The sequence below is a fragment of the Apium graveolens genome, chromosome 3 (assembly GCF_009905375.1).
Source record: "Apium graveolens cultivar Ventura chromosome 3, ASM990537v1, whole genome shotgun sequence".
NCBI lineage: Eukaryota > Viridiplantae > Streptophyta > Magnoliopsida > Apiales > Apiaceae > Apium > Apium graveolens.
Genome location: NC_133649.1, coordinates 133,798,600 through 133,812,189, shown reverse-complemented (window position 1 = coordinate 133,812,189; position 13,590 = coordinate 133,798,600). Strand labels below are relative to the sequence as shown.

Below are 13,590 nucleotides of genomic sequence, written 5' to 3'. Positions count from 1 at the left end.
ATGACAAAGATTGGGGTGGTGTTTATATTCGAATTTTGATGATTAAAAGAAGGCGTTGATTTTGATTCTTAATGTGATTATGATTCGGATTTTTGATTAAAAAGGATGAAGTTTAAGTGCGTAAATGACTCTTGTGATTTGCATTAGTTGTGCTTGATTATATGAGATCGAAATTGAATATATATGGTTGTGTTTTGTATGTATGGTTCGAATTAAGGAATAAAAGAAAAAGAAAATTAAATCGTTTGTTATTAAGAGCTATAAGTGGCAGCTATGGTCGAAAAAGAGTTATATTAGTGTGATTTGAGAAATAGCTAAGGTTAAGCAAGTACGCTTTGATTGTTAAGTATATAAGGGTATAAAATTTGCGAGAAAGGGATATGCTATATGCTATGTGCTATGTGCTTATGTGTATAAGCTATAATCGTATACTCGAGTCAAAGATATAATCGAGTTATCGTATTGAGTGATCGTTCCGGGAACGAGAGTTGAGAATCTGATTAAGGTTTTGGTTTTGATTGTAGATTCGGAGCGTGAGGGCATTCAGGCTAGGAAAGAAAATGATATACTAGGTGGCAGTAGTTCAACCTTCAGGAAAGCAAATTCAGGCAAGTAACTCTGATTACTTGTGTAAATGGTTATAAAGAGAATGTTGTTCATACCATGTAGAGTATTGAACTGTTTAATTATGAAACCCTGATATTGATACCCTGCCTTTGTTCTTGAGAAACTGTTATTGATAAGCTTAATGATTCAACCCTTTGATAATATGTCCTTTATGTTCAAGTTATCTATTAAGCCATGGATTATATTGAACCCTCTGATTATCCTTGTTAACCCTGTTTAATGATACCCTGTTTTCCTGATCACCCTATTGATCCCTAAACAGATGTTGATCCTTCTAACTTAAGTGTCTTATTATCCCTGAACCCTGTTTAATGATACCCTGTTTTCCTGATCACCCTATTGATCCCTAAACAGATGTTGATCCTTCTAACTTAAGTGCCTTATTATCCCTGATACAGAATCCTTATGAATTGTTCCTTGCGTATCTTTGAATCACTCCCTGAACTTTGTTTCCTTAAAATCTGAATTAAGAATGAGTTTCGACTTGAAAGAGTCCGAATGATTTCAAATTCTTGGTAATGATAAAATGTATTTTAGAAAACCTATTTGTTTTTTTTCCAACTCAAGGTTTTCCAAATGAATTCCTGATGGATTGGATTGGGACGTAAGAGGCTGGTGGGACTAGTCCAGTCATGGTAAGAGGCTAGCGGGGCTAGTCCAACTTAAGGCTGAAATTATGCCGTTTGGTACCTTAAAGACCGGAATGGAGGTCGGTACGGGTTGATCACCCGTATATAATGAAACAGAAAGATAAAGTGATCCAATCAAGGGTTCTAAATGATTATTTAAAAAGAGAACTGAAACTATCTGTTCAGTAAAATTGATTCTTCAAAATGAAAATGGTTTATATTGTTTTGAAAAGAGTTGATTATGTCAATGTGAAGCTTAAAGCTCGAGAACCCTGATTCTTGCATTTGTTGATCATATGATTGATTCAATATAATGAAATACTGTTGCTTTCCTCTATTGAAAGATCTATTCTGATCCTTTAATGATTTGTGATGAATGTTGGCTTTCGTCCCGCATTGAGCCTTGTTCCTTGAAAGCCCCACATTATCCTTCAAAACCTTTTCTTAACCCAAAACCTGGAAATCTGCCACATAGATCAAATAAAGTAGAATGCCCTGAGATTGGTAAAGCATATTGTGAATTGATATTGTAGAACTGCTATATAGTTACTTGTTGAGTTTTATACTCATTTTTTTTATTTTAATCTAACCATGGCAGTTAAGCAAGAAGATGGTCAGGCTTAGGCGCACTGCTCGTAAGAGCGTACTTGGTGGTCCCTACCGTATTGAGGGCTTCCGGTTGCCAGAGCAGGTAGTGGTATTTGTGAGTAAGCTCGCGCCTAGAAGGAAATGTTTAAAGATACAATGGGTTATCTGTCGGTTCCCAGCCGAGATATTGTTTATTTAATAATATTTTGGGTTTGTAAGTTATATTTTATGATTGGTAGTTGTAATCTTGTCTCATACTTTATTCTGTTGATCCTGTTAATAGTTAATCGGGGTTTATGCTTATTTAATTCTAAATTAGAGGTGTGTGAGTCCTCATTTCCTAACCCCGAGATTGAGGGCGTCACAACTAGCCTTAGTCCTGATTTGCTGAACTAAACACAATCTGGACTAGGGGGCAAGCAAAACCCAAATTCACAAAACAAAACCAACCCTACTCCCCTATCCTGAAAATCTGCATAAGGGAGTGGGGAGCACATGATAGTACATGTAGCTCCTGCAAAGACTAGGCCCGGACTCCTAATTCAATCCTGTCCCGCACATTACTAGTCCTAACTGGCCCAGTCCCGCAAGTCCAACCTTGAGAGGTCTCAGCACGTGAGGCACATGCCGAAACGCATGATAGGGACAATTGTCACCCATCAATCATGGGAATAATCAAGGCACATGTCAGAAGATCCTCAGAATATTCTTCAACACGTGTAAAACATCTACTTCAGCCAGGTGTCCTCCGCTCCTAGAACCGACGACTACGATTAAAAACAAACTAAAAACAAATGAAATGGTTTCAAGTGTCCAAATCTGGCAAACTCTTGGTTGTTCGCCCTACTTTGTTTCTTAGAAAGAGCAACTGTTGAGAATGCTGTCATTTGTGCAGCAACATCACCTCCGAAATCATCGCTCCCATCAATTGGCCAGCATGTACAATATCTACTTCAGCTTTCCAATATTCTGCATCAACATTGGTCTTAATAATTATCACAGAAAAAAAATTATAATAATTTTCTTCCAGTTTCTAAATTTAAATTTAAGGATCAAGAAAAAAAGGTTTTGATGCTTGAGAGGATTGGCATTAGGATATTTGATGGTGCTGATTCTTAGGCTAGCAGACATAAAATCTTGATACTAGAAAACCCTTGTTTTCATAATTAGATGCTTAACGATATGATACCCTGCACATGGAATTACGCAACATGTCACCATGGAGTAGCGGTTACTACTACTCCTGTTATTTTAAAGCACCGAATGTCTGGATTTTTATTAGGCATATAATTAGGAACGTATTTAAATGGCAATTAAGACCAGTGTCTTGGTTAAAAATAATATGCTCATGTGATCTGTATCCCAACTAATTCAGCTCAGAAGATATAAACTTATTCATATCATTCTGTAGTAGCAGCAGTGCAGCAGCAGGCACCGGAGGTACACGTACAGAACGCACGAGTGTTTGAGTATTTAAATTCCGCAGTCGATCGTAACAAAAAGATGTGCAAATTAATTAGATAACTAAGCTCTAACGCCTGCAACATTACAATCAGATCACAATTTACAATGTAAAGAATATTGGTATGGTAACACTACTTTGAGTCCCAGCAGAAAGTGTGACATAGTGCAAATTTACGGTCTTCTGTAGCCTTTGGTATCTCCACAGCCCATGATTGAAGATGGCAATTTTCCCACTTTCTCAATCCCTTCTTCTAAAACTATTCCCATTCCCATATAGAAATGTGATTCTATATGACAATGGAATGCCCATGTACCAGGATTATCAGCCCGAAATCTTAATGCTGTCCAGCCAAAAGGATGAACTGGCACCGTGTTTTTCATTATAGGGTTTACTAGATTGTACTTTTGTGGATCAGTGGACTTGTTGAACTTGCCTTCTCCATACCCGAGAACCCAAAAATCATGTCCATGTAGATGCCACGGATGGGTCTCGCTATCATTCTTATTCTTGTTCATGGTTTGCGCATTCTGTAAAATCAAATCCACTGTTGTGTTGAATTTTAGCCTATAAATTGAGTTACTTGAAGTAGCATTTGCATTATCCTGGGCTTTAAAGATGTCGTAATTTTTTGAGTCATAACCATCAGGCGGTGGTGTTTGATCAAACGAATGGCCTAATCTCTCCTTAAGTGCTATTAAGTAGGGCGTGTGAGGGAGGCTAAAAGAGACATTGTTTACTGACCAACGCCTAATGCCGTTGATTTCATTCTGAGTGTTGAGCAACACAATGACTCTGTCTGAAGTCTGTGGTGGAGAGTGGATGAAATTTGGGTGAGATCTTATTGACAAACTTTGTTTACGTCTTGCTTCAGTGTCATTCCACTTGGGGCCTGCTGGTGAAATTGTTGGAGGAGATCGTTTAGGATGGTTAGGATAGTAGTTGATGACGGCTAAGGCATTTGTTGTGTTGCTAGCTCTACCAACAATCTTCGAAACTGCCCAATAATTTCTTGAAGGATCTTGATCAGCTTTTACAATGACAGAGTATGTTTCACCGGAGTAAATAAACAGATTTTTCACCACAAATGGATCGACATAATGCCCATCAGCTTCGACAACGGTCATATTGTGGCCCTGATTAATTAAACAAACACAAAGGTAGATCAGTACACATTAAAGATTATTATGTTATGATTTCAGTTTTGTATTAAGGATAAAGAAATAAAAGGTACCTCTATTTCAAAACTCAAAGCTGATAGAGCTGTCAAACTTCCGATCCTTAGTCGATATGTTTTCCCCGGAACAAAGATAATGACATAAGGTGAACACTCGGGATTAGATGCATTACAAATATCACTTCCAAGATTAGATGAATTGCAATCGAACTTCCCTTTTCCTTGTATTAAGAGCGACTGAAATATCCAAGAAAATTATAATTAGTTTTGAGTTTTGACCATGTTATACCTATAATACTCCATAAAATGTTATGTGCAAGCAAGGCTCAACTCAAGGATCGCCTTCTTCATGTAGTTATATATATTTTACCTGAGGCTCCCCAACCCATTGAAAGGGAATCGATGATAGACCAGTGGCTTGTTCATACGCGCTCTTGTGGTACCAATCGTTAAGAATGATGCTGCGATCATAATCATAGAAGAAGGGTTCTGATTCACCATCCCGAAGAGCAACACGGATTGATCCGTAAAGGCCTGCCTCTCTTTGCATACCATAATGTGCATGATACAGATAAGTTCCAGCCTGCAAAACAATAATTTTCGATAAGAAACTAGCTTACAACTACAGTTAACAAAAAAGTTAAGGACAAAATCCAAATGCATACAATATGGTTATGATTACAAGGAAATTAGGTAAACTTACTCTGTCAACAACAAACTGATAAGTAAAAGTATCTCCAGCCAAAATAGGACATTGTGTGACACCTTCAGTACCATCAGCCCAAGGTGTTCCGATTTGTCGAATACCGTGCCAATGAATGGCAACATTTTCAGTTAACAGACTGTTCTTAAGTTGAACAATGATGGTATCACCTCGTGTAGCTGTAATTGTCGGCCCTGGAGTTTTACCGTTTATTGTAAGTACAAGTTTTTTTACGCAATCTTGAGACTTGTATTCGTATTTCACCTCCCATTTGTATCGACGAACAGCTGCATTAGCACTAGAAATTGTTGTTAAAGAAATAATCAACCAAACGGCTAAAACAAACTGCCTAGAAAAAAGACCAGTCATGGCTACTTGTGCTAGTAATGAATAAACGAGAAATGAAGTTTTGGGTTGATAAAAGAACGAGTTTGCATTGGAGTTCTGGTGTAAGAGTGTGTTTATATAGAGGCAGATATTTGAAGTGTATGCGTGTGTATTTTACGGTCAAACGGAGCGGCGGATGGAGTTGAATAATAATACTTTCGAGATTTGAATATTTTAATCTTTTGAGAAAAAATTGGTCATTACAGCTGAAAGGGCCTACCCCAACAGCTTCTGCGTTAACTCTTAACATAACGCGACCGAGCAAAAATACGTTGACTTCAAATATTTCCACATCCTAAAAGATTAAATGTCAGCTTAGTTTAAGTGATAAAAGATTTATTTTCTTAATTTCAGGTTTGATTTTAATTCATTCCCGATAATTATTTAAAATTTAATTTAAAAAAGTTACAAATAAATATCAATAAGTTGACGAGGTTAAATAAAACTGATCACATATTGCAATTAATTTTTAGATTTTTCAGATTTTGCTCTCTACATTATTTTGTAATAAGAAAAAATAAAAGAGTTCGGACCATTTAAGAACATAGTTCAATAATTCATACACCACATGTCAATTAAAGACTTCAGGACCCACTACAATATCGGGGTTCTTTTTAAAAAAAAAAAAAATTGTGATGTACCGCCACTTGCATGAATTGTTGATCCAGTAACATCAGCTTACTTGATAAAGATATTGGAAAGGTCTCGTATTTTGAACTTGTTCATTTCCGATTTGTCTTACTACAGTTTAAATTTCCATGATATTTGTTTGTTCTAGAATAAGGAAGAGTGCAATTGTGATATTTGTTGCAGTCGTGTTTCGTAACACTCTCTCTGCAACAAAAATTGTTTGAATTAGTACCCCTACGAATTAGTAGTAGTTTAAATTTTAAATTAACAATTAGTTTCTTGACCCTGTCTATAAACTATATTAATCGAGAACTTAAAAGACTGATGTTCTCAAATAAAGTAACCTTTTTAGTTAGTAATAATAATGTAAAAGGTTTGCTGCAATTTCTCCTTCCTACGTAGACGTAGAACATGTCACATGCATGCCAGATTATTATATTATAATATAAATAAACTACATGGGTTCCCAATCTTGACAGAGTTGCTCAAAATGGAATTGGGAGTTGTTTTACCTAAACGCGTCTTTACCTTTTTTGTAAAAACATATTGCCACTGGGATATTTCACCCAACATCCCATCTGTTTTTTTCTTTTAATATAGAAAATCTTGATATTCACCAAGAATATAAAGTAATACATTAAAATATTACGTAACATTCATATAAGATACATTATTTGCACTAGGCAAATAACTTTTTATTTATATAAAAATTAATAAATAACACCATTAAAATATTTTATTTTCTAAAAAAATTAATAATTTATTAAGATTAAAATCACAATATTTAATATCGTTTAAACTTAACATATCAAATATAACATAAAATATCATCTAAAATTAAAAAATCATGTGTAATATAGAATTTTCTATATATTTTTGTAACAAAAAATTTATATGTAAATCATGTTATATTTGATCATAATATTTTCTTAAATTATTTTTTATCCAATATTTAGTCTTAATGTTATGTGTGCAGTAATGTTATCTTTTAGATTATTATTGTTTATAAAAAATGTTAAATTACTGTTTTAGTGTTTACATATTTTTGTTTTTCTCCTTAATCCTTAATCGTCTTTTATTGAATCATTTACTTTTTGATTTGCTCTTCCGCGTTAAGCATCTCTACTTTTGCTTTTTATTTTACTTTACAGAATGTTCAAACTTCAAACTAGAACGTTTCCACATCTTTACTCTTTTTGTAATTGAAGTCTTTTATTGCAAGTCTTTAGCACTAAATAATAATCAACACAACTTTTTCCTTTGAAAATTTAATTTCAATAATAAAAGGAAACATCTAATATTAACGTCTTTTATGTGAAGGAGACAAAATAATTAACATTGTAGCCATTGAGCAATCGATAATTAGCAAAAAGAAAAAAAAAAAGAATTTTTGTTGTTTTAACAATGGGTACCATATATATGTTTTACTAAATTCAAAGATAAATTTGATCTAAATAACAGTCTCAGCTTATGAAAGAGACAAAACCTGAAAAACAAGAATTATACATAAGGCCTGCAAAGCTACTTCTTTTTCCTATTTAATTTATCAAGCTACTTCTAATAATCCTCCACAAATTTTAACCCAACCCCCTAGCTTAGACTCCGCAGGAAAATGTTTAAAAAAAATACGGTAAGTCGCACACTTTCATTATAGGTTGTTTTATTCATTAGTTTTATTATTATAATAATTTTTTATAATACTTTTTTCTTTATTACAGCTCGGTTGTTGGCTTAACATAAGCCCCTTTTTTTAATCATATTATAATATAATCTATTTTTTTTCTATATTTTATCAGGGTATCAAGAAGGTGGCATTTAAATGTTAGGCTTAAAATATGTGTTTCCAATATTATTTTGAATTTTAATCACAGTTGATGTTTTTTCCTTTACATTCTTTTTGCTAGGAAGTGGTTGGATTTTCCTAAAGTAATCAAAATTGATTGTGATTGAAATTTTTTTTCTTCTAATTTTGTATGGTACTCTCGTACACACTCGTTGTCTATTAATATTGTTTTTCTTTCTTTTTTTCCCGCTTATTTTTCTTTACTTTTCTCGTATTTATGATGGGGTTATGATGGGATAGCCCTACACATATTTGTATGTTTCTTTATTTAGTATTCTAGGCACATTTAATTTTGAGTGATTGTTTTAATTTATTTGATACTCTACTCCTTTCCGGAAGATTTTTTTAAATCTATTTGGTACTTTAAGCACATTGATCATTCGAGTAATTGATTTAGTTTATTTGGTACTTTAAACAAATTGGTTATTTTGTGGGATTGTGTTAGTTTATTGTGTACTCAAGGCATAATAAGTTCTTAGCATGATTGTTTTTATTTGGTGTTCGAGGCACATTCACTTTTCGCAATATTGATTTAATTTATTTAGTGATCTAGAGTCTAGACACGGTTCTTCCCGAAATTTGATGTAACGCCCCCAAATCCGGGGTCAGGAATCTGGGTCGTCACACCATCCTTCACTCAAGTGTAACCTGGTATTGATTCAATAATCCAGCAGACCCCAATCTCATACTCACACACACAAGTTATAGTCTTAGAGACGACGTACAAAATGTAATCTTCTTTTATTACACTCAAATGTACTTTACAGGATCTCAAACAATTATTTATAACCTCTACATGAAGTTACAATAATTACGACTGATATCTTATACCTATCTGATACTCTAGCACACCTGAGACAAAGCTGCTAGGGATCCTCCCCATGACTGCCAGCAACTAAGTCCCACACCGGCATACTGGTCATCTGTTTTGTTGTGTCATTTTAAAAGAAAGCAAGAGTGATCTATAATGCCCAGCATAATAATGTACAGTATGAAAATGACTGTATGATAAACTCAAGTAAAACGTCATATATGATAAATACGTTTTCTTCAAAAATAGTTTTCATTGGTGATATACACCTTCTTATGAAAACAATCCTTTGGTGGATTTTATTAACCTGCGAATACCTTAATAGTAAACCCAGCACCTAGGCTTGAGTTACGGTATTGCATCACAATTCCAATTGAAAGAATTAGGACACTCGTTGGAGCCACTGTATACGATGATCAGTCGTAATACGATAATAGTAACCTTTTCTACTAGTAGAAGGACGACACCCTCGTATCCCGGTTATCACCCTTGCCGCATTCGGGCTACGTGTCCCATTTTCGGGTATACACATACTTCACAAGTTCCTGAGTACACTGAGTACCTTCGCCTACGGTACCTTTGGTAGTCCATCTAGCACACATATTACCAGAGTCTACCCCTCCCTTTTCCTTTAAAAGAATTCTATCAATCTCGAGAACTCGAACCACATCGAAGTTCCCCAAGCGTTTTGCTTGCTGATAGAAATAGCTTATCTCTCTAAGATATAAGTGTATATATATGTATATACGTACTTCCGAGAATTTCGGAGGAAGTACTAAGGATGTGAGTTGACCATTGTCAATAGATAATTAATAAGGGAGAAAAGTTTCTCCTTGAAACTATATTCAAAATATTAAATAAGTCGGGATAATATTCACCGGCGATCTGAATTTATTTGAATGATATTCTGAAATCAGGAAGTATATTTTAAATCAGGATCTATGATTTTTAAATCAATAATAAACCCTTTAAGAATAATAATTAATTAAATGATAATTGATAAATAATTAAATCTCGAATGGGTTTACTCTCTAAAAGAATATTTAAAATAATATTCCTCAACTAGTTTGTGTCTCCATAATTAATAATCTATAGTGATTAATCGGGTTTGAAATAAAAATCGTTGGAGTATACTACTCCCATTAGGGGTGGGCGCGGTGCGGGCGGTGCGGTTTTTTCCTCAAACCGCACATGCGGTTTGATCAAATTTCCAAACCGCAACCGCACCGCGTACCCTCAAAAACCGCATAAAACACACCACAAAAATGCGGTGTGGTGTGGTGCAGTTCACTGCGTTTTATACATTACAAGTTCGAAAATTTTAAATCAATATAAAACTTAAATTAATTAAATTTTTGAATAATATAACAAAGTCACCAATATTCTTCAATAATACAAATTAGAAATTCCACACTGTAAAGTTTAACGTAGAAGCTTGGCTCGGCAATTAAATGAGTTCACTATTAAATAGTTGGCTTTGTAACATGTCTCATTATTTTTGAAAAAACACAAATAGGATGATCATCACGCAACAATTGATCTTGCAGAAACAAGATGATTACTAAGCAAACACTCCTAGTATGTTAAATGGAATCAAACTTAATAAATGGAATCATGAAATATAACTATTATATATATATATATATATTAAATATTGCGGTGCGGTGCAGTTTGAACCGCATTTCAGAAATTTAAAACCACAACCCGCACCACACCGCGCGATTTATTAAAAATTCAAACCGCACCAGGAAAATTAAAAACCGCGTTTTACGGTGCGGATTGATGCGGTGCAGGCGGTTTTTGCGGTTTGTGCGGTTTTCTGCTCACCTCTAACTCCCATAATAAGGAATAAGTATATAGTATTTATTATTCGAACAATAAAATATAGTTGAGGTAATATGATCGTTGGAAAAATCGTTTTAATAAAAGTTCGAGGTATTTTAATATTTCGTAAGTGGACGTTGAGTCCCTTTTAAAACGTACTACTATGGACTTATAATCGTCCAAAACATCTCCGGGATGATTCCCGGGTTTATACTTTATAAAAAAACTGACCGACTCTCGGTCTTACGACTTATACATCACGCTCTACTATAGCGTTAATATTCTTAATTAAAATGCCTCCGGAATACTTCCGGGTTTTCATCAATTTTACTGACCGATCCTTGGTTTAAAATATATACACGCCACGGTACTCACTAGCGTCAACATTCTCAATTATAAACTCCTCCGGGATACTTCCGGGTTTTTATAAGCTTACACCGACCGGCTCTCGGTCAAAATATAATATTTCGAACTCGGTATGAACATATACTAGAAATTATCAACAATTGAGGAATGTAATACATCTCAACTTCGTAAAACAGTTTAAAGCAATCTCATGCATATATTACAGTTTTGTAAAATATTCACAACACAACAGTTCTTAAAAGGTAGGGTTTGAAAACTTGCGTGGGTATCTCGAGGTGGAGGATGCTCTAGGTTCCGCTTGGAAATTTATAACCATAAACACAATTCGTTAGGTCCCGTTCTATTTTACGGCGACTCGCACTCACGCGCTACTTATTATGCACCATCTCAACTTATACTACCCTTATTATTCCTTTAAATCCTTATCCACAACATGGTCGCTTCGTTTTTCTAAGTATCTTAGGTTCATTCTCATTATCGCTGTCGGCTCCGCTTATGAATTCTTAGGGTTTCTACTCGCGCGATCTTGACTCCGATATTTTTATAAAATTAAGAAATCATTATTTTCACTTGAAATTTTTATGGCACTTAGGAAACTCAAAATACTACTCTCTGTAAAACTTTCATAATTTATGAACATTCTTAAGTCGGTCCTTTATATTTTCAAAGTTCGTAATTCATAGAAGTTTTTGTCGCGTAAATCACTTTTACTAAAACGACCATAACTTTTGATCCGTAAATCGGAATCAAGCGATTCAAGCGCCTAAACGATCCTTGTAACATTTCCTATCATAATCAAGGGTTAGTTTTCAAGAAACTACAGTTTACAACTTCGGAACTTTCTGCATAAACTTAAAGTTACGATTCGTTGATTTTAGCGGAGTTACGTTTACGATCGGGGTTTCGTTAACGCCCTAACTCTTAACACAACCACCAACAATTATCATTTCATCATCAACACACAAACTCCTATCAAGAACATCATGTTATTGAGACAACAATAATCAATCTTAAATCTACTTAACTTAAACTTCAAGATCTCAACAATACCACTTCTTAAACTAAGTTTTCTACCACATACTAAATGGATCTTAAAAATGAATCTTAAATAAAGTCGGGCCAAAGATTTTTACCTTTCTTGAAATCTTGAGATGTGTTCTTGAGGATGGTGGAGGCTTGGAAGTGCTTGGTATGATTTTTGGAACCTAAAACCACCATTAAAATCAAGAAACCAAGGAGAGGTTACTATTCATACTATTCACTAGTGAGTTTCTTGATTTTATTTTACCCATCAAACCTTGATAAAAAGAGATGAAAGAATTTTATTACCTTAGTTTAATTTCTAGGAAACTTGAGAATTAATGGGATGATTTTACCATGGCTAGATTTTGAGATTTGAAATTGAATTCTCCCCTTTTTCTTCAAGGGGCCGAATGGAAGCTTGATGGCGGGGGGGGGGGGTATTTATACTTGCTTCCCTTGGTTGCTTAACTTGGTTGCTTTGTTAGGTTGCTTCTAGGTAATAGGGTGGGAGATCTTCCACTTGATTTGATAATCTTCCTAGCATAGCATTCTAGGTTTATTCTTGTTGCAAATCTTGGGGACAAATCTTAGGTAGCTTCCTAGAAACTACTTGTGTTAGCTTCCTTAGCACATTATTTGGATAGCTTGCTTGATCATCCTATGGTTAGCTTACTATTTGATAAAGTAACCATGGTAACTTTCTTACCATGGTTTAGTTAGTGCATTACGTTTATTTAATCATTTACGCGTTCGCTCGGTCGCTTAAACGTTTTCGTAATACTTATTCGTAAATGGTTTGCGACATAATTCCTTTAGTATTTATTCCTTGTATTTTTATTTATCATACTTGAATATAAATTCGTAGGGTTTTAATCTCGTAATTATATTGTGATCCCCGTAATCCTCGATGGGTCGTAAATATGGTCGTTTTTCAAAGTTCTTTTTCTTCGAAAACTAATAACGTTACATACACTCATTTGGTACGTATAATCGTAATATCAACTCCGAAACTTATTTTCTCATGCACTACATAGTGTGGGCTCAAAATTTTTCCCGTCCGTCAAGGTTACTATTCATTAAACGTTTTACAAGGTCTCAAAAATTCAAGTTGTTATATTACCATTCATAAAGGTCTTTTACCGATGTCAAAAATTTGGGTTCTTACATTTGATTAGATTTAGATACAATTTAAATTTGGATAAAATTCTTATTTGGACGATTTTGATTCTCTTCAAAGCTTTTTGTTATTTTGTATTCTTGATTATATTTTTGAATTCATTTAGATATTCTTATTTTCTCTATTGCAATTTTAGATTGTTTGCTTACGTGGCTGTATTTCTTGTGTGACAAATTCTCGATTCACCATCGTCATTTTGAGTTTGAGTGAAATGTTGACATATAAATTATTATTATTGGATATTTTTATTATTATAATAATTATTCTATTAAGATATTTTTCTTTATTAGAGTTCGATTGATACCTAATATAATCCCCGATTTTATTATAATTGAGAATAAGC

At 34.2% G+C, this 13,590-nt stretch overlaps 1 protein-coding gene across 1 annotated transcript; it reads right to left on the bottom strand.

Annotated features, from left to right (window-relative positions):
• Positions 1–3,350: 3,350 nt before the first annotated feature.
• LOC141712773 (L-ascorbate oxidase) lies at positions 3,351–5,626 on the bottom strand. Its single transcript, XM_074515844.1, has 4 exons — positions 5,187–5,626; positions 4,854–5,066; positions 4,541–4,720; positions 3,351–4,442 (listed from the first exon to the last, which is right to left on the bottom strand). Exons 1-4 carry the CDS (start codon positions 5,553–5,555, stop codon positions 3,480–3,482), a joined length of 1,725 nt encoding a protein of 574 aa, XP_074371945.1. The 5' UTR covers positions 5,556–5,626; the 3' UTR covers positions 3,351–3,479.
• Positions 5,627–13,590: the final 7,964 nt, after the last annotated feature.